At 43.4% G+C, this 21,993-nt stretch overlaps 1 protein-coding gene across 6 annotated transcripts in view; it reads left to right on the top strand.

Annotated features, from left to right (window-relative positions):
- The window catches only part of ASTN1 (astrotactin 1), a 377,384-nt gene that overhangs the window by 204,683 nt on the left and 150,708 nt on the right, over nt 1-21,993 (top strand). For all 6 annotated transcript variants that reach the window (XM_074021135.1, XM_065529753.2, XM_005540073.4 and 3 more), the window contains exons 10-14: nt 3,840-3,977; nt 4,828-4,978; nt 13,280-13,446; nt 16,504-16,698; nt 18,586-18,713. In XM_074021135.1, coding sequence (XP_073877236.1) covers nt 3,840-3,977; nt 4,828-4,978; nt 13,280-13,446; nt 16,504-16,698; nt 18,586-18,713 — 779 coding nt within the window. The remainder of the gene's footprint in view (nt 1-3,839; nt 3,978-4,827; nt 4,979-13,279; nt 13,447-16,503; nt 16,699-18,585; nt 18,714-21,993) is intronic.

The following is a 21,993-nucleotide window of genomic DNA, read 5'->3' as shown; positions in this document are numbered from 1 at the left end:
CTGGGAAGGGCCCAAGCTAGACTCAAAGGATCTAAGAGGACCCTGAATCTACCGACTGAATCTTCCCACCAAACCCACTCCAGTGCCCAAGAAGTCCTCTCTACTGTGGCTAGGGTCACTCCTTTCCACTAGACTGTGGGGGTAGGGATTGGTACAGACCAAATTGATCCCACAGAGACCTTCCCTCAAAGTGAGTGCCTGCATCCTATGGAACAATTCCCTGTCCTGGAATAGCCTGCTCTGAGAAAGCAAGGAGATGCCAGATCAATAACAATTGATACGTTTCCTCACATTCCATTTAATGGCAAGCCATGGTGACAGCACAGTCTTGTTCTGTGCAGCACTCTCTGGTGAGTGTTTGCCTCTGGACAGGAATTTCTAGCTCTAGTTGAACACAGGGCTGTGTGCAGGACTCAGTGCACAGCTGAGCCATCAACTGCACTGGTCAGCACCAGCTGTCTCCAGAGAAGGCCTGAGTTGGGAAAGCATTCTAGATGCTCACCCAGCTTCTCTTGGGTAGCTTTTTGAAGTTGTTCCTGCCAAATCTGCATGAATGAGGGACAGATGAGATTTTAGGACACAGCTTTTCTCTGACAGTTTGTTCTATATTTGGTTTTTGGAGTTACTCAGTAGATTTTGCAGATGAAAGAAAACTTGAGAATTCCATAGGCCTGAGCCAGCATGAACTAGAAAGCTGCTGGGATCCATACCTGAGAATCAGACCAATCCCAATTTTCCCATTTACAGAGGGTGACCTTGGAGAGGTTACTAGCCTTAAAAATTACTTGATATATTGGTAAAGTGGGGCCAGTTGACCAGCCTCAGAGGACTGTTGTAAGGATAAATGAGGCCACACTACAGAGCACCTGCCCCTTTACAGTTCTCTGCAAAGATTAGTCTCACCCAACACCTGACTTTGCTTCCCCTACAGGGTTTCACCTTGATCTTACCAGAGGCTGCTTTTCTTATTAAAATGGTCCAGTGCAGTGTCTCAGGAGCTGCTCTGCACATAGGAGGTTTCTCACAATATCAGATGCATTTCCACCTTAACCTTTAAATCCGTATAAACCTAGAGGTTAACCTATAGCCTGCTCTACGTAGAGGATAATCTTAACCTCTGCTTCCACCTTTAAATTTGAACATGGAGATTGTGTTTCCCAGAAACTTGTGCAAACTAAAGAACCTAATGAAATATCATTATCGATCAGTCAATACATATTTATGGAGCGACCTCTTTGGGGCAGAAATTGTGTGAGGCAGTGGGGATACATAGGTGACAAAGAACTGTCCTTTGCCATCCAAGAGAGCACATTCTTCTGAGTGGTGATGGACACATGAAAAGACAGGCACAACTCATCGTTTCAGGAGCAGCAAGGGGCTCTGAGTCAGGTGCACAGGCTCAGCCCCTTGTTCAGCCTGAGGGTGCAGGGTGAAGGCCCTGGGCAGGTTTCTGGAAGGGATAGGATCTTACCTGAGTCTGCAAATGATTAGAAGTCAGACATAGAAGAGAGGGAAGAAAATCCAGAAAGAAGGTCTATTAGGAGCAAAAGCAAAGAGGTGAGAAAATCAGGACTACTTTAGGAACTATAGTCAGATTTCATTGTAAGAGCAGAGGGTGACCCAGGGTTTGGTGAAAAAAGAAGCTGAAGAAGCTATCAGCTATCGAGGATGACCTCTATGGAGGTTGGAACTTTATTCTGTAGGTACAGGGTGCCATAAACAGTTTAAGTTGGGAGAAGATGTGATTTGCTTTTCTCTTAGAAATATTAGTGTATTCAGAGGAGGAAGAGAAAACTGAGATGGATGGGCATGGAGCCTTCTCTTTCAAAAGAAAAATTAACCATCGGAAATGTACCAGAACTGCCAACGGCTTCCTAAAATCAGTTACATAAATTATAAACCACAGGTCACAGATTTGTTGCTCTGCTTCAATGCAAATATTGTAATTTTGAAATCAAAATAGAAAACAAAATTTTATTTCTATGTCCAATAAACTGCCTCCTCCTTGGTACCATTCAAACTACTTGTAGACATTCTCTCTAAAATAATATAATAGCGGAGGTGCCCCCACTCCAGCCTGCCTGTTATAATGTTTCTATCTCAAGGATGTTCATTGTGAAATGCCAAGTGAAATTATACAAATTCTTGGAGGTTGTTTTCTTCAACTTACATTATCCTTAAGTCCCGGATTCCAGATACCTTGAGGCAATCAGCCCTGAATGGGCTCCTTAATCTTACCAGATGAAGTGTGTGAGTGTGTGTTTGTGTGAGTGTGTGTGAATGAAGGGACTGTCATGCTTCCAATTTTGCTAACTGCTTCACAGAAGAATGAAGCCATGGTCATGGTCTTCTAAGTAACAAGCTTTCCTCCCCTGGTGCAGGCACCTCCCTGCACAGACTTACTGCTTGATACTCCTGTGAGTGGGGAGAACTGAGTGACTCTTACAGAGCCAGAAGCATCTCTAACATTTCAATGCTGCTTAATGCAGAGGTTCACCAACAGGTCAGAGAAGTAGGGGCCCAAGAGTCAGGGTGGAAATGGGAGAAAATCCCCCAAATCCTGGCCACTTCCTTCCTACCAGTGGCTCTGCCTGGCCCCTGGAAATCCCCTGCGTTAAGCTGGCACATGTCCCACACCCCTCCAGCTGCTCTAGGGCCCAGGACTCTCTTTCATGTTGTGGGCAGAAATCATGTGGCTTGGCTGCCCTCTAACTCATGAGCCCTAGTCAATGGGTCTGCTCTGTCCCATTGGTGCTAGTCAGTGGTCAGCTTACTGGAGAGGGCTACATTTTTTTTTTTTTTAAATAAAAGATCTGAAGTCATCAATCTGGTTTCCTAGAATTTCAGGCAACCTGGGGAGGGGAGAGGGTTATGTATGTGTTAAGATAGAGAAAGGAGCAGGATTCTGAAATGGTGCTGTGTGAGGAGCATGCTAATGGTTCTGTTTAATTGTAACATCCTTCCATTGTTCCTCCTTCCACATTAAGTGGGGAGGGGATGCCAGACTGCCACAGCCTCTTCATATCCCACCCACACTGGCTTTGATCCCGCAGACTATTTTTGACTATGAACACAGAGCATTTGAATGTCTTTGAAATGAAATGAATGAATAAATAAACAAATAATCTCTCATGGTTTTCTTAAGCTCTCCCTTGAAATGCCGATTGATTCTTTTACTCCTTTTAGCCCTTGTTGTAAGAATAATAAAAAAAAAAATCTTCCCTGTATCCCCAGGGTTAACACCTTTAGCCAAGGGTGTGGGTAGGAGTGCAGAGAATAAATCTGGGCCTGTTCTGTTCATTTGTTCATCTGCTCTTCTCTCCTCCCTGGAGGCTCTTGGCTTCAGTCATTTCTGTTCCCATCACACAGAAGCTGTAAAGGGGTGCTTTCTTTCTTTCTTTCTTTTCTTTGTTAGGGTTCCTCCAGGCACAGAGAGATGCCATTGCCGCCACTGTGGGTGTGCAGCCGTGGGATGGGGACGGTGGGAGGCTGGCATCTCTCTTCAATTAAAATGCTTCCAATTATATCTGACTCAAGACTGGGGAAGCCCAGCTTCAAATCCGAAGAAAGCTGGAACTTGCTTTTTATGACTTGATAAAAACTACTTCTAACAACTAGTGAGCAGGCACCATAATCAGTTCTCCAGCTGCCTGGCCATGTGAGCAAGGGTTGGTCTCTCTACCTCCTTAGAACTTAGTCATTGCACCCATAAAATGGCAATCTTTCTGAAGAGGACTGCAAAGGGTGAGAAGAAAGCACTGGTAATGAAATGCCAGATCCCCCAGTGGTGAGTGGTGATGCCTCCAGTCATGACCACCTGGCACTGGATGTCCCTGCAGATTCACCTACACCCTTGGGGAGGGCATGTGGTTGCCCCTCAGCAAGAGCTTTGTGATTCCGCCAGCCGAACTGGCCATCAATCCATCAGCAAAGTGCAAGACGGACATGACCGTGATGGAGGATGCTGTGGAGGTCAGGTGAGTCTGGCTTCAGGACTGAGGCCTGCAATTGGCTTGGGAAGCAGAATGAGAAACTACCTGTAGGTTCTAGGTGCTGGGGAAGGAGTCACGACAAGCTAAAAGGAAAAACTGGCAGGCAACCTGCTAATTCCCCCTATGTTGTGCCAGGATCTGCTTTTTATCTGGGTCAATATTGCACATCCCAAGGCTCATTCACTGGAAGAAGACATAAAATTAGAGTTTGTAAGCACTTCTCACATACACTAAGGACTGACAGGCAATAAAATGTTAATTTACTTGCCCAAGTTTAGACCTCTTTCTTTGACCAGGCGTTACAGCCTTGGCTCATTTCCCAGATATGGAGAATGCCCATCATTTGTTAGTTCAAGGCTTGGAGTATAGTTGATCTTCAATTCTTTTTTGTTTGTTTGTTTGTTTGTTTGTTTGTTTGTTTGTTTTGAGACGGAGTCTCGCTCTGTCGCCCAGCCCAGGCTGGAGTGCAGTGGCGCGATCTTGGCTCACTGCAAGCTCTGCCTCCCGGGTTCACGCCATTCTCCTGCCTCAGCCTCCCCAGTAGCTGGGACTACAGGCGCCCACAACCGCGCCCGGCTAATTTTTTGTATTTTTAGTAGAGACGGGGTTTCACCGTGGTCTCGATCTCCTGACCTTGTGATCCGCCCGCCTCGGCCTCCCAAAGTGCTGGGATTACAGGCGTGAGCCACCGCGCCCGGCCAATCTTCAATTCTTATAAGAGAGAGTGAGATACAATTCAGTTGACTAGAGAGGAGCATGGAATGTAATGCCACGCCACTTGTTGCATCTGGAATCTCCTTGACCCCTCCCTGCCTCCCACTCTTTCTGCCCACAGAGAGGAGCTGATGACTTCATCCTCCTTCGACAGCCTGGAGGTTCTCTTAGATTCCTTTGGGCCGGTGCGCGACTGCAGCAAAGATAACGGGGGCTGCAGTAAGAATTTCCGCTGTATTTCAGATCGCAAGTTGGACTCCACTGGTTGCGTGGTAGGTCTGCCCTGCCAAGCTAGTACTTTCTATTTGGGGGATGGGGAGGAAAAGCACGAGGGGAAGACACAATGCAGATATATAGGTAAAAATGTGCTGTGATCCCCAGTTGTAAACACCAGCTAGTTAAATTAGGGATTTTCTCTTGATAAGGATGAGAAGGTAATCATGAGTCAGTTAGTCGAGAAGTTGTTATGGAGTACCTACTGTGTGCACTTTAACTATTCAAGAAAAAGTTTAGTTCATAAGAACTAAATAACTGCTTAATTGTATGACATTGATTCTAAATGTAATAGAAAATTTTAGGAGAAACCTACCTAAAGCTAGAGTGATGAAAGAAGTAAGTTATGCCAGGAATGCTAGTGAAAAAATAAAAACTAAAAAAGAAAAAATCTTTGTCCCCTCTGTGACCACAGCAATGGGCACCTGCTTCTTCAAAGGTGGGCTTCTAAAATACTTTGTTATCAGCTCTATGGACTGTGTCTATGGTGGCTGACTCACACCTGTAATCCCAATACTTTGGGAGGCCGAGGTGAGAGAGTCACTTGCAGCCAGGAGTTTGAGAACAGCCTGGGCAACATAGTGAGACCCTCGTCTCTCAAAAAAAAAATGGAATAAATTAGCTGGGCATGGCAGTGTATGCTGATAGTCTTACCTACTCTGGAGGCTGAGGCAGAAGGATTCCTTGAACCCAGGAGTTCAAGGCTGCAATGAGCTATGATCTCGCCACTGCACTTCAACCTGGGCAACAGAGTGAGACCCTGTCTCGTAAAAAAAAAAAAAATGTGATTCTATTAACTAGTAAGACGATTTGGACTAGAGTGGACTCAGCTATCTCCCACATCATGAATGTGAAGGCTGTACTGTGCCATGCAGGGAAATGGAGGCAGGAGCAGATGAAGCCTTTGCCTGCTGGCTCCTTTATGTGGGCCACTCTTATGCCCTTAGCACTATTGTCCATTTCCGTCCCTCCCTTCTTTGAAGGCAGAATGATATAGTTCTCAAGAAAGGGCATGGGACAGAGGAGGCAGGGAGGAAAGCCATTCAGACTGAGAGCAGAGGAGAGGAAGAGATGATTCACTGGTCGCTCTGTTGGAGTGGGGGTTGGAGCAGGAGCTTCCAGCTCTAGGGAGGATATGGTGCCCTGTCTCGCTTTCCAGTCTGACAGCTGTGCTGTGTGAGAGGACCCCGAGCAGGGACAAGCTGTGAGGATGCTGTGCTGATGCCATCTTTCCCCTCCCCTCTTTCCCATCACTGAGCACCTGTTCTGTTCAGGGAGCTGCTCTCAGTCAAAGACAGATATGTGCCTGGTACAGGGTGGAGTGCTCCCAGTCCTAAGGCCTCCCCAAACTTTTACCTATTGACAGGAGGGTGATTCATCTGAGAAGGAAGAGAAAATGAAGAAGAAGAAAGGGAGAGAGAGAGCACTGAGGGGAGATAGGAGGAGAACCTGTGGATCCATGATAAGGAGGGGAAAGACTGTCAGGAAAATGCAAAGAACGGTGCTCTTTAGGTCACGCCTCCCAAAGGCAGCCAAGGAGGAAATTGATGTCCCACAGTGCCACCCTCCCTTTGGCTGGTCCACTCTCACATGTCTTAAGCAACGTGCTCCCAGCTGGGATCCTCAGGAGACAATTTCACTATCTAATGGAGCTCCCAGCTGAGACACTTTTTAAAAAAGCTATTCAGCTTATATTTCTTCATCCAGATTTCAGCCTTTCATGTCTTATTACTGTCTGGAGTCATTCTAAGTGCTGAAACACTGTGTGTTCATATGTGCACCTCCCTCCCTACCCTCTGTAGCCACTGCAATACGTGTTTGAGCATGTACATGCATTAGCAGACACACACAGGGCTAGGCTCTCCCTCTTTTGCCACTTCTCTGCCCCTTCCTGAACCCCTCAGGGTCTGCCTGTCAGATGCCTTCTGTTGGTGATAGCCCCTTTTACTTGGCACATAGCTATGCTGATGGATTTTTGTACTTTCAACACGGATCTGTGAGACAGAGCTAGCAGGAATAGTTCTGATGAATATGCATTTGCAATAAGGCTGCTGCATTTTAGAATTAGAGCCACTGCAAAAAGTCACCCAGTTACACCAGTACTTGGTATTAGCATAATACTTTGAAGCCACTGGACCACGTGGCTTCTGGAGAAGGAGGGGCAGGAGGATTGGCAGACACACTCGATTTCCTTTTTCTCATTGGCTGTGAAGCATAGGCTTCCTGAGGCAGGAGGATGGATGGGTGAGAGCTGATGTGTCCCACCATGACCCTTGTGACCCCACTAAGAAGGTCAGAGACTTGACCTTGAGCCTGACCCGTCTCCAGTGAGCATCGGTGCTGTCCTAAAGCTCTGATATGTCAGCAGAGTCGTCCCTTGTCATCTGGAATTGGACCAGGGACAAAGGTATCAGCTGAACCAACTGTAGTTTGCAGAGCATTGGCCTGCCTTCCTCCTCTCCACATAAACTTTACCTTCATTCCTCTGGGTGCTGAACTGAAAGGCTTCCCAAGAAAGGCCTATTTTTATGAAAGGAGAGAGAGATAAGAAACTCAGAACACGCTGACTCTTAAAGAACCTAAGGAAGGAGCAGAGATGTGGGCAGAGGCAGAGAATATACCTTTATATTTTCCTGGCTGAATTCAAACCTGACAGGTGGGATTCATGTTTGGTCCGCATAGGCTGTTCAACCTTCATTCTTTCTAAGAAGCAGGACATGTTTTTCAGTTATGCATGGACTCCCACAGGGTTAATTGCTACACAGTTAATTGCCCTATTGTTTATATAGTCTCTGAGGACAGGAAACAAATATCCGTGAAAGGCACAGACCTGTACAAACCACAGTCACAGCATTCCAAGCCAGACTGCTCTCCAATAGCCATGGATTGCTGAAATTTCATGAGGGTTCCAAGCATCATGGTCAGCTACCCACTGCTGATGACGAAATCTTACTCCTTGTTCTTAGTGTGCAAGGTAAGAGCTGTCTTCCTTACTGGTGATGTACAAGAGCAGCAGTTCTCTGGTCTATTGAGTGAGCCCTATAGGGTCTTTCAAGAGTACTTATAATCTTAGTGCCTCTGTAACAAATTACCACAGATGTAGTGGCTCTAAGTTACACACATTATTGACTTACAACTCTGTAGATGAGAATTCAACATGGGTCCCACTGGGCTAAAATCAAAATGCCACCAGGACTGCAATTGTTTCTGGAGGCTCTAGGGGGAATCCATTCCCTTGCCTTTTGCAGATTCTAGAGTCCACCCAAATTTCTGGGCACATGACTCTTCTCCATATTTAAAGCCAGCAACAGTGAATTTTTCTGACCATTTTTCTGTAGCAAATCCCCCCCCCCCCCCCCGCTCTAATTCTGCCTCCTCATTCCGCTTTCGAGGACTCTTGTGATTACATTGAGCCCACCTAGATAATCCAGGATATTTCAAGATCCTTAATTTAATCACATCTGCAAAGTTGCTTTTGCCATGTGAGGTGGTATCTTCCAGGTTTCTAGGATTATGCCAGGGACATCATTGGAGGGAGCATCCATGGGAGATGGCAGTAGGGGTTGGAGCAGGATTGGCTGGCAGGACTTCAGCCTCCCTGCTCTGAGCTTTAGCCAGGATATCGTCACCCTTATCAAGTCTATCTACTGAGGTTTCATATAAAATTTTGTCTGAATCTTTGAAAATGATTTCTAATGCAATGAAAAAAGAGGAAAACCCATGCTCTAATGCTCCTTCTTTAACTTCACACTCATCCTGAAAGTGGCCAAAAAATGCCTTAGCTTTGTAAGATGTAAGAATGTACACAGGTGAGCAGGCTGTGCCATGGAAGGGGAGAAGTCAGGTGCCCACTTCCTCATGTATTGAACACACGACCTTCCTTGTCAGAGCATTATGCTCTAATGAGCTTTGAATTACCCAGCGACCCTGCTGCCCTTCCCTCCACATGCTGTCTACAATGGTTTCCCAGGAAATGTGTCATTTCACCTCTACTGGAGCACAGATATGTGGAGACCATCACAGATTACCATCTCTCTTTCTCTCTATAGGACAGTAAGCAGGAGAGTGTGCCTCGGAGGCTTCCAGAGAAATGGAGGCAGGAAGGTATCACTGCTGAAATATAAATTTAACTCCATCAAACTTTTACCCTTGGGAGAAGTCCTGCATGGCTTGAGCCTGCATGTCAGAGCCCATCAAAAAGTTTGGGAATCATTATTTGTGAAAGAAGTGAGGTTGCCATCTAGTAAAAGAGAACCTATTTCTAGTAGGAATTATAGTTGCATGTCCTATGAATCATCTAAGGTAAGGCGAGGAGGCTCGGCTTCAGGAATCTATCCCTTTTCTTCCAGAGGCCCTGAATACGTTCGTGTGTTTATCTCTCATACTCATCTCCCAACAGAGCACCCACTTCATCATCTGGAACAGAAGTATGCATCTTAGTGAGTCTTAGTGAGATTTGACCAGCCTCCTAAGTAATTAATCAACCAAAAATCACTGGTAGGAAAAGAGGGAAAAGATGACAAAGAAAAGGAATTCAATGGGAAAAATCATTTTAATCTCATTAGCAAATTATGCCTTAGACCACTAATAAGTCAAGAAGCCATGAGCATCTCATGAAAGATGATTAACCTTGTGTATTTTAGGTTATGTGAACCTAAAATATGAGCTGAAATGTGAGCTCATTTGTTCAACCTTTTTGATAGGGGAGGGCTGTTGCCATAATAAATGGAGTTTTCTTCTTAAGTCCGTAGTTTACAAAGTCCCTGGGAATGCTAAATATAACCTTTGCAAAGAAGGATTAATATATGACCTTGGGGATCTCTCCTGAGCAAACAGTTCTCTTTCAAGGAATAAATGGAGGGATTGTCCACAGCCAGGAGAAAAGAATATCCAGCTCTTGCAAACAGAAAATGCATGTGTCTCCTGGAGGTAGGATTTCTTTCTGACAACAGGACTCTGGCAACAAACACTTCTAAGAAGAAGAGCATGGTTTGGAGACTCTGGTTTCTTTGTACTTAGCTATAGATTTTGAGGGAACCCAGAATGTGGATGCAATAGCAGAAAGAGGATTCAGGCAAAAAACAAATTTATACCATAGGAAACTCCTTAAAGAATGTGTGTTCTGGTTCCCAAAGGTTAAGAAGGAAATTATTTTGGGTTTTAGCCTTTTTATTTTTCTGGAAATCTTTCTAAAATGTTTTACTGTGAACTGCAGCCCAAGGAAGTTCCAGTGCAGTAGGGATAATTGCATCTTTTTCAGTGATTGAGGATCTTGACTCACAATCAAGGTCATCACTCTGGACATTTTATAATGTTTTGTCCTAAAATATTTACATTCATAGTATTTCGTGTGTGTGTATGCATGCATGTGCACGCGTGTGTGTGTATGTTTGAAAAGAGAGAGGGAAAAAAAGAAAGAGAGAAAGAAAATACTAGACTGAATCTACAAATCCATAATTGACCCCAGAATATACTCTGGGAATTCCTTAAAGCGATCAACAAATCTACAGGACTGCTTTGCTTTGTTGACACATTGACTTTGTTTCTTTAGGGATTCTCATGAATCCAGATTTCATCATACTAGAGAAGCAGCATGGCGGAGTGGATGGAAAACACACACACTTTCAGGATAGGCAATCTAGGCCCAAAGTCTGATTGTGCCATTTTCTACCTCTGTGACCTAGACAAGTTACCTCATCTTTCTGAGTCTAATTTTCCTCATCTTTAAATTGTGGAAGACAAAATGTACCTGTGTTATTGGGTTGAAGATAATATATGTAGATCATTCTACACAAAGAATTGCTTAATTTCTGATAGCTGTTATACTATTTTTGGTTTTACTGATAAGAAAAAAAAAAAAAAAACCTGCACGAGGCAGCTAACTGTGTTTTCTGCAAGTTTCCTAAGAGAGTATGAATTTTAGCTGGTCCAATTTGGGATAGCAGTAGTCATCTAGACATTAAAGTCAGGCAAGATGTGGTTTTGGAATTCTGAAACAAAGCCTGCTCGTGTTTCATTCAACAAAGTCTTTGTCAAAAATCATGCTTGAAGGAGAACTCTGAAAAAAAGTGGGTGGTTAGAAAGATGGAAAGTACTGGCTAGTGACTGAGGTAGCTAGCTGGTGTGAGGGCTGAAATCATATGGGGTGGGAATAAAAGGAGGACTGACTTTATCTGCTTAATGGCTTCTAGCAAGCTGTCTAGAAGGAGAAAAAAATAAACCAAACTCATGGCAACCAGTGCAGCCCATTCAATTCCAGTCAAACTTCCATGTCTTCCATGTTTCCATCCTGCCTTCATGCCTGGGCAGCCGCACAGTGCTGGGGCCAGCTCCCTTCTGGTGGCACATCTGGCCTAACAGCTGGGTGGCCAAGGAATATGATTAGTGGGAGGCTAGCAAAACATGGGGTGCAATCCTCAGCTGCCTCATTTGCTTGTTTACCATCATCTGGAACAGCTGGATTTGCTCAGCACGAGGCAGCCCTTGGAAATTTATTTAAATGCTGTCACCTTCCAGCACTCCAGCTGCCTTCATGGGGAAAAAGGGGGATGGACCAGGCTGGGAGCCTGGCAGGCCCACAGGGGGGCATTTGTTTGGGAAATTACAGAATGAGTGTTAGCAAACAGTGCATATCCTGCCTCGTGATGATCTTCAACTAAGAAGGAGGAGGAAGGAGAGGTGAGTTTTCAGAGGCACACCTGCAGCAGCCGTGGGCTACTAAGATAAGGTGGTTGGCAGCAAAGAGAAAGTGCAAACCAGGCAGTAGGGAGGAGGGGAGATGTTTAACACTGTGTTTCATTGAGTTTAGAAAGTTTTGTTTTAGTTTGGTATTGGTTTTGGAGGAGTGTGTTAACTTGTTGACGGTATGTATATAGCATAGTCATTAAAAGCCCCAGCATTGGAGTCAAATCTGGACAGACCCCCAGCTCTGCCCAACTCTTGCTGCTTGACCTTGTGCAAGTTATTTACCTGCTTCCAGCCTGTTAGAAAGGATTGGCGCTAATGCAAATGTACAGAATCTGTTGCACAAGCAGAAGGAACAGGATGGAGAAAAAAGTCATTGACTTTTAAACAGAGCCCAGTGCAATGAGAAGAGTTCGTGAATTAACTGGCAATGTTAATGGTTTCCTTATCTCCAAATAGGGATAATATAGGATATTGTGAGATAAAATACCTAAAGTACTTAAGCACAGTGCCCAGCTCCTCATAAGTGTTCAGTAAACAGTGACTACTGTGTAAACGGCTGAGTGTGGTATGCGCTAATGATGAAGCAGCTAAGTCATGGACTCCACAGCCAAGCTACAAAGGGTTCAAGCATGGTTCTGCCAGGAGCAGCTGTGTGACTTTAGGAAAGTGAAACTCTCTGTGCCTCAGTTGCCTTATATGTAAAATGGGGATGATCATACTGCCTACCTCCTCAGGGTGTTGTGAGGGTCACATGAGTTAGTGAGCAGGTTAGACAATTGCCTGGCATATAATAGGTGATGGGTAAGTGCCGCCATTGCTCACCAAGTCCTTTTGTCTTCTCCTGGGAAAAGACATCTCTTCTTAGATTTTCTCTTTGCTATAATTCTTGGGGAGTATACTACTGAGGACAAGGTAGTGCAGAAAAGCTAAATATTTTGCATTAAAAGCATCCAGCCAAACCCAAGTGCAGCACCTGTGGGTGACCCCATAGTAGGTACCCTTGTCTGTGTGTCTTCCAGAGAGCATCCCTGACATAGGAAGGTGATGATACAGCTACTCCCACTATGAGAGCAATCCCCCTCCAAGCTTACAGGGAAAGTTCACTTCCTCCTTCAGGCTGGAAGCCCTGGCTCAGTCCATTCCCCCTAACACTGCTGTTTGGTACCAATGTTGACAAAGGACTTTAGACATTTAAAAAACTCTTAATATCAAGGCCAAACAGCAGCACTCCCTTCCTGTAGCCCAGTGGAATCTTTGCAAATGCATTTTAATTCTGGCCCATCACTTCCACTCTCCTGCTAGCCAGAGGCCCATTTGGGAGGTCAGCACACCTCAGCTGTGTCTTGCTACAATGCTCTCTTCCAGCCTTTTTGGAGGAAGTGTCTTTAATGGAAATGTGTGTGATCCGTGTCCAGAGAGAAGAAGCAAGGTGTCATAAAAGGTCACTTGTTTTTAAAAGAAGTCCGCCGCGGTGGGAAATTCGTGGATTACTTGCCAATGCTAATAGTTTCAAGGCTGAGTGCTACAAACTGGTGTCAGTGATTACACTCAGTTCCCAGAGAACTCAGTTCCCCGATTCACCCACGTATATGGATGCTTTCTGATTGTGCCAGTGCCCATCTGGACTCAGTCCCATGAAGGACAGCTCCGGCTGCTATGACCGTCACATCGGGGTGGACTGTTCGGACGGCTTCAACGGCGGCTGTGAGCAGCTGTGCCTCCAGCAGATGGCGCCCTTCCCGGACGACCCCACCCTGTACAACATCCTCATGTTCTGTGGGTGAGTTGAGTTGCCAGCGGGCCACCCGGCGTCCATTTGTCCCAGGACGCAGGACTTTCAATGCTGAATCCAGGAAATGTGAGTGAATAGGTCACCCTAGGCCATCCCTTAGTCTCTGAGGAAAGAGCCTCTAGGACTGGAGGCGGAACATTTTTAAAGTCGAGGGGGAACATTTTAAAGTTGGGTGGGACCTAAGTCTAGTCCAACCCCTATAGATGGGGAAACTGAGTCTGGGGTATTTTCTTGCAAGGGGAAGTTAACTACATGGTTTACTTAAATCATTCTCCAATTAAACCAGCATTTTCCAAGTTGTGTTTTGAAAGGCTATGTTAATTAGCTGTTTTGTGACAAAAGATTTTCATTGTTTAAAACTTGGGAAAGAGTGTGCAAAACTAGTCAATTCTCAAAAAAAGGGGTTGGTCTTTGGACAAATGGAAACTTATTTAAATTCTGGCCCCAAAGTCCTAGCATTGTGTGCAGCCACTCCTCCTAAGGCGCAGTGACTCCTGTGTGTGAAGAGCCCTTTCCTGCAGACCGGCTCTCCCACCCATCTCAGTTCATCTCTTCTCAGGATCACTCTCTGAGGGAGCAGGGCAGGCAATGCAACCCCATTTTACAGATGGAAAAACTAATGCACAGTGAGGTTAAGTGATTCCCTCAAAGCGGGGAAGATGGTGAGTGAGAAGATTAGGACTAGATTCAGGCCTTCCCTGATTTTTTTAAAAGTTCTGTGGTTCTCTAAAAATTTAAATTTACACTGCTGACTGGAATTATATTTAAAGACATTTTATGCTATATTTATAAAGTAAACAAAGATTCATCTATTCTACAGCCATAGTTAGCTTGTCTAGCCTTCCCCACTCTCTGTTCTCCCCCCCTCCCTCCCCTCCCCTCTCTCTTCCGGCCTGCTAAGGACAGAACTTACTTTATGCCCCGTACTGTGCCGACCACTGAGCTGCAAAGATAAATAACACATAGTTCTTGCCCTCAGGGATCTCACAGTCTGATAGGCTTGCAATGAAAATCAATGTTTATAGTCATAAAACTAGGCTGGATTGTTGCCCAAAGCCAGTGCCTGCTGAATAATCATGTAATGTTATTTTATTGTGTTTCGTTTTATTTCTTTGTAACTCAGCCATTTTCATATTCAGTTTCTTGTAAACTCTCATACTATAAATGGAAGCTTGCTCTGTATCTTAATTTTCTCTGTAATGTTATCATTAGGGTTGACCCATTTCAATTAACAGAGGTCAATTCAGCCAAAGTTACATAAATATATTTATTTAATAAACATATATTTGAGCACCTACTTTGCACAGAGACCCTTGGGTGTCAGGTGTAGGGAAAAAAACAGGATACCCGACCCAATCTCTCTCCTCAAAGGAGTTTACAGTGGGACACGTGGTCAGGAGAATGAGGAAGATGAGGCAGCATAAAAGGGGAAGCTGTCCAGATGTTCAAGATGGACTGAGAGGGCACCACACAGCTTCAAAATTCTTCCTAGAAACACTGTGTTATTGCTCAAGGAAGGAACCACTTCACTAACTTGTCTGAGATCTAAGCTGGTGCCATGGAATCCTCTGGGAATTTTGAGTCACATCTATTTCCTGGACTAATGTAGTAGGACCTGGACTGGATTTCTTCCCTGTTTCAATAAGAATCAGACACCCGTGTGTTTAGCACTATCCAAGGTACTATATATAGCCTGCCAAAGAAGTCCTTGATTTGAGATTCTTGTATAAAGACCAAATCACATACATTTATAATTAAAGAGCTCTCATCACACCTGTTCACACAAATATATAAATGGGAAATGGAAAAAACAGTTAAAGTTGCATGAACATGGGCCTCATTTGCACCTCTGCTGCTACTGATAACAACATTTAATGATCACTAGCTATATGTTAGGCACCGCATAAGCTCATTACGTGCAGTCTCTCAATCTTCTCAACAACCCAGTGAAGCAGCTACTTTTTTCCTCTTTCTACAGTTTTGGAAACTGAAGCTCAGAGAGGTTAATCAGCTGACCCAAGGTTTCCCTGTAAAGGACAAAGTCACTGCTATTACAATATTGCTTCTCACTGTATTATTCCTTGTTCCTCTACATAAGACAGAGTTCTTTATCTTATCGTAACAATGGCTGTGGATAGTAATAAATGATGTGCTTTAATATCATGAGCATCTTTAAATTCTAAATTTGGTGTATGTCTAATGAGAGACCCAAATTAAATCAATATTCTTTTTTAATGACAGCCTTATGAAAGAAGTTCTTACTTTAGCTAACAAATGTATATTCTTCTCACTATAACTGCAAATAAGGTCCAATTAATGACTTATGAGTTGCTGACCCATATTTACTAACATTGATGTTGCTTTTCCATCCTAATGAGGAGGATGCCAAGGAGGCAGTTGTTGGTTAATGGTGCACGTGGCATTCACACTGTGTGCCCTAGGGTCTATTTAGTTCAGGAAGGCTACTCTTAATGGAGGAGGAGTTTTTATGGGTTGATATTGTGTTTGGATACATTCAAACAGAACACCGCCAGGAGATGATAAATCTTTCTAATTTCTTAGTTGACTTGTCACAGGACCAGATTAGAAAGTTATTAATTTCTTAAGCACAGTGTCTTTCTTTTTGCTGCCTAATTAGCCTCCAAACAAATGCAGGGTCTGACCTGTAGATGGTTCTTAAGAAAAGCTCTAGAATATCTTGGATTTAAATGTGTTAACTCATTTGCAAGCTTATCTTCAGTGATTCTTACCCTGACCTATTTGGGAAACTGTACAGTTATTAGAGGAGAGGGCACTCTAAAGTTCTGACAGCACTTGTCTGCACAGCAAAGGAGAGAGATTTAGTCTGATCACATGACGAAAGAAGCCTCAGTTTACAGGTTTAAAAAACCAATGAGTCAAAATCAAATTGGAATCTAATTTGGAAATCTAATCTTTGGTGATCCAACATGCTCTCAAAGGCATTTCCTCCCAATGCAGGGGTTGACTTGCCTGCATGGGTCACTGATGTAATAACTTCTTATATCAAGCTCTCCTCTGTGCTAGGTGCATCGAGGACTACAAGCTTGGTGTGGATGGACGCTCTTGCCAACTCATCACGGAGACCTGTCCAGAGGGAAGTGACTGTGGGGAAAGCAGGGAGCTTCCCATGAACCAGACCCTCTTTGGGGAGATGTTCTTTGGTTACAACAACCATTCCAAGGAAGTAGCTGCTGGACAGGTGCTGAAAGGAACATTCAGGTAAACCTCATATGCATAGAAGTGATTATTCAAGGTTGTTGGTGGACTTTCTCTAAAGAGTTTTGTACTAGCATAAAGCTTTATATCTTGAAGCAGGGTAAATATGATATGCCTAAAGGGATCGACTACATTCTTGCCCTTGGTCTTCTCCAAGAATACATTCCTTCTTCCGGAATCCAAGAACCATGCTTAGCTTGGGTTAACAGTAAAGTGTTAAATGAGATTTTACTTTGCCCAGGCAGGGACTGGAAGATTTTGCATGGAAGCCCACACGAAAATGCTCAAGCTCCATTTCCCTATGAATGGAAGCATCAGTGTGTGAGTCAGTCTAGAACAGCAGTCTTCACAGTGTCATCCAAGGATATCTAAGGGTCCCCTCTCGAGGTATATCCAAGGTCCTGCCTTTTCCAACTACAGAAAGGCTGAATTTTCTTCCCATACTTTAATCCAAACAAGATATTACAGTAAATTGAATTCAGATGTGAGAATCCAGCTATCTTCAATTGTTAGATATTTTTTAAATTTGCAAAAAATATAAAATATTACTTCTCATGTTTTATAAAATATGTTAATATTGAATGAATTAATTGTTGCTGTTTTTACGTGAATTAATAAATTTTTAAAATTTCTATTTTAATTTCCAATATTGTAAATATTGACAGACATAATTGGGCCTTTTTATATAAATAAATAAAGCTGCTTGGGGCCTTCAATTATTTTTAAGAGTGTAAAGGAATCCTGAGAATAAAATGTTTCAAATCATTGATTTAGAATATTTCTAGGTGATTCTCCATTTAATGCCTGTCCCTGTTCTGCCTTGGACTCTTTAAATACATCTTCTTAGAACCTACAGGGAAATATTTTCCAGGAGATGATGATGAGGAAAAGAGGAAGAGGAGGAGGATGTCAGTATTATGATATGGACCAGCAGTTGACAGAAACCTGGGCCTAGACTCTTATGAGCAAACTGATAGTAAATTTTCAAGACAGTTTTTGGAATCAGCTGCTTTTTCTGTTGTAGTCAGGAGACATTACTAACATTTCCCTTTTTAGCCTGGGAATTGGTTTGCCAAAGGCAAGAAGTGAGGTGTCATCACTAATGTAGTGGTGGCTGAAGTCTTCACTGTAGTCTAGAAATGAGACTGACTCTGTCTAGATCTTGTCGAGAGGGGGTCAGGAAGTAGGGACTGAGTTGGGAAAGAGGAAAGCATATTCTTTACCCTTTTGGTAGATCTTTTCAGCTGGTTTATTTCCCATATCTGCCAGCCCTTACCCCACCAACCATACCCATTACGTCTTACTCCTGACGTGTATTTACAATGGGGTTCAGGGTGAGGGGAACTTCTTGGTTCAGAAAGAATTTTACATTGGGAGGCCATTTATGGTGGCTCATGCCTATAATCTCAGCACTTTGGGAGGCCAAGGTGGTGGGTGGTTCGCTTGAGCTCAGGAGTTTGAGACCAGTCTGGGCAACATGGTGAAACCCTATCTCTACAAAAAATACAAAATATTAGCCAGGTGTGGTGGCACATGCCTGTAGTTTCAGTTACCTAGGAGGCTGAGGTGGGAGGATTACCTGTGCCCAGGAGGTCAAGGCTGTAGTGAGCTATGATTGTGCCACTGCACTTACATTGTGGGTTGAAATTAGCAGGGCATGGTGGCATATGCCTATAATCACAGCTACTTGGAAGGCTGAGGCAGGAGAATTGCTTGAACCTGGGAGATGGAGGTTGCCGTGAGCCAAGATCATGCCATTGCACTCCAGCCTGGGCCACAAGAGCAAAACTCCATCTCAAAACAAAAACAAAAACAAAAAAAACCAAAAATGCTCAGTAAGGAGTCAGGTTCCCCTGAACACTAAGAAATGAAGGTCTACCCTGTTTCTAGGCAAAACAACTTTGCTCGTGGTTTAGACCAGCAACTGCCAGATGGTCTTGTGGTGGCCACTGTCCCCCTGGAGAATCAATGCCTAGAGGAGATCTCGGAGCCCACCCCTGACCCTGACTTCCTGACTGGTGAGTGTGCCTTCTCAACCTTACTCAACTGGCACAAACAGGCAGCTTCCTGCAGTTTCATAAAATTAAGATTTGACCTCACTTATTTTGGTTTCTAAGCCAGTGATTTCCTTGATACACAATAAAAGCTCAGCCATAAAACTGAATGCTGTTAGGATTATTTTTCAATAAAATTGTTGATATTATCATATAATCTCCTGCAAAGTGGTCCTAATAGTGTATTTTCTTGTTAGTTTCACAGAGATGCATTGAAAACAAATAAGATAATAGTTGCTTGGAGTTCTTGGGGGAGTAGAGGAAGTGACCAGGTCACAGAGGCAGAGAGAGAAGCTAGATTGCTACTCTCACCTAAATATCCATCATTGCTACTGTTGGGTTTCCTGGCAAGTATTTACCGGCCATCATGAGGAAATAGAAAATGACAGTTTTGTTGTCACATGACCCTGGGTTTGCATCTCTGCTACTTTCAAGCTGTGTGCCATTAGACAATAGAGTCTTATGTGGCCTCATGGTCCACCATCATAAGATGGGGATAATAATGCCTGCCCCTCAGTACTGTTTTGAGCCCAGCAGTATTTTTCCTTCAGACTCATTATGGAACAAACACACAGATTAATTAGAAGAGGCAGGAATCTCTGGGTATGCTTGCCTGTGCCTCTGAAGACCCCCAGCTGGCACCTCCTGGGCCAAGGAAGAGACTTCAAGGTGTCCCATGGATTAATGAGAGGCAGCTGACTGAGATTTGGCAACACTTGCTAGAAAACTAGACATGAGCTCAATTCCACTGATTGCTTTGTATGTTTCTCTGTTACTCTTCTCCCTATTCATTCTGTCTTCCTTATTCTATACCTCTGTAGACCCAGAAAGTCTGAGACAGGTCTCAGTTAATTTAGAAAATTTATTTTGCCAAGCTTGAGGACGTGCACCTGTGACACAGCCTCAGGACGTCCTGACAATGTGCCCAAGGTGGTTGGGACACAGCTTGGTTTTATGCACTTTAGGGAGACATGAGACATCAATCAATATATATATACGAAGTACATTGGTTTGGTCTGGAAAGGTGGGACAACTGGAAGCAAAGGCAGGAAGACTCTAAGAGGTGAGGGGGCTTCCAGGTCACAGATAGGTGAGAAACAAATGATTGCATTCTTTTGAGTTTCTGGTTAGCCTCTCTTAGCCTCTCCAAAGGAGGCAAATCAGATATGCATTTATCTCAGTGAGCAGAGGAGTGACTTTGAATAGAATGAGAGGCAGGTTTGCCCTAAGCAGTTCCCGGGTTGACTTTTCCCTTTAGCTTAGTGATTTGGGGGGCCCAAGATATTTTCCTTTCACACCTTTCTCTCCTTTTTTCTTCCTTTTCTAAAGAATGAGTTCAGCTAAGGGTAGGTCTCTTCCAGGCATCAAGCTATGTTAAAAATGTGAGTTTAGACCTGAATGGGATGCAATGTAGGTCTGTCTGATATAATATAGCATAGTGTTTAACAGCCTCGGCTCTGGAGCGGGTCAGCAAGGCTTAGCTCGTCACTGGCTGCATGATCTGGACACATTACTTAACTTCTTTGTCCCTCAATTTCTTTAACCTGTAAAAATGGGCATTCTAATACTCTCTTCCTCACAGTATTGATATGAGGAATAAATAAATTCATATTTGTAAAGTTTTTAGAACAGTTCCTGACCCATAATGAGATCTATGTGTGTTGAATAAATAAATATTTAAAGGAAGAAAGAAAATAGTATGAAAACTATGAAGTAATATCTACCCTATAGAAAAGAAAGAGCAAGAGAAAAAACAATTAGATATATTCTGGACCAAGAATAAATCCTTCAAAATCAGTGACCCTATGAAATACTACATGCACACATGCACATGCACACATACACACATCTGAAGAAATTAAATTGCAACTTCTGGACATATCTCTAAAGCCTGCATCTCTGGCATTAAGGAATCTAGTTTCCTTTTTGCCAAACCATTTCGGCAGACACATTCCACATGTGTATGTAAAATGCCTTGAAGACGTGTGAGGTGGCACATACAAATAGCATAGGTGACACACTGGTAATAAGATACATGGCTCTGCTTAAAGATCTGCAGGACACCTCTCTCACAATATTACTTATGGTAGAGGGAGGAGATTTTACTTCAGTTATGAGATAGCCAGAAAAAGTCCTGGATGTTACCTGAAGCTTTTGGGGAGGAGAGCATGGATAGAGCTGAAAAATATCAGGAAAACATGTGGTTGACTCCCCATCTGTGGGAACAAGGAAAGATCTAAACCTGGTCCTCATTCACGATAGAAACTTCTTCCTCCACATGCCATTGGTCCTCTCCTAATTTGGCCCATTGAAGGTAAAAGGAATAGAAGGATGCCCAGACGGGACACTTATTTTGATGGTCCCGAGGCAGTCAAATTTAAGCTTCAGATCACTTTAACTCTAAAATCCTCTAAGCTAAATGTATGGGAATCTTAACCTGGCTACTTTTCTACCTTGTGTTTGTTTTTAACCTATTTTTGTTAAGAAGTGGTACCAGTTAAGCCAAGATCACATATTTCCTTTGATGTAAGCAGGGAATGGGTTTATTTTAAAGCCCAGAATAACTAGAAGAATCTATTAAAGAGATATTTGGCCAAATCTTCCCCATGTTAACTCTAGTTCTGGGAACATTTTAATTGTATCTTTCCTAGACTTATACAGGGAATCTTATATCATTTCACTCTATCTACTATTATAGGTCATAATTCCCGTAAATTTAGTTTAGAGAATTTTAGAGCTAAAGTGATCTTAAGAATCTTCTATATCAGCATTTCCAAGTGTGTTTTTTTATTTGTTGTTTTTCTTATGAAAAGTCATAGCTCCATTCATAAATGGGTTCTGCCTTCAAATATGTTTGGAAAGCGTATCCTCCTCTCAGCAATACACAACACCTCAACATTAGAGAAGTTTCCTAGAAGCCCTGCAGTAAAGAAATCCTTTTCACTTTAAGCCAGCAATTCCCAAGTCCATTTAACTAGAGAGTCATTTTCACACATAACACCTATTTCTATCTTGTAGAATTATCAGTTTGAAGAACACACTGGAAAATACTGAACTACATGTCTTATCTTGCTGCTGGCTTCCCTCTTCATCAAAATAACAGGACTTTTTGGTGTTACATGTTGTATGGAAATAAACAAAGACCAAGCAAACAAGAACAGGCAAAGGCTATTTATTTGGAGGCTTGCTATAGCCGTCATCACTTGTATTTTGGCAGAGACTCAAAGACAGGCAGAGGAGTGGA

This window comes from Macaca fascicularis, chromosome 1 (genome assembly GCF_037993035.2).
Source record: "Macaca fascicularis isolate 582-1 chromosome 1, T2T-MFA8v1.1".
NCBI lineage: Eukaryota > Metazoa > Chordata > Mammalia > Primates > Cercopithecidae > Macaca > Macaca fascicularis.
Note: the sequence above shows the minus strand (reverse complement) of the source record. Positions and strands in the feature narration are given on the sequence as shown.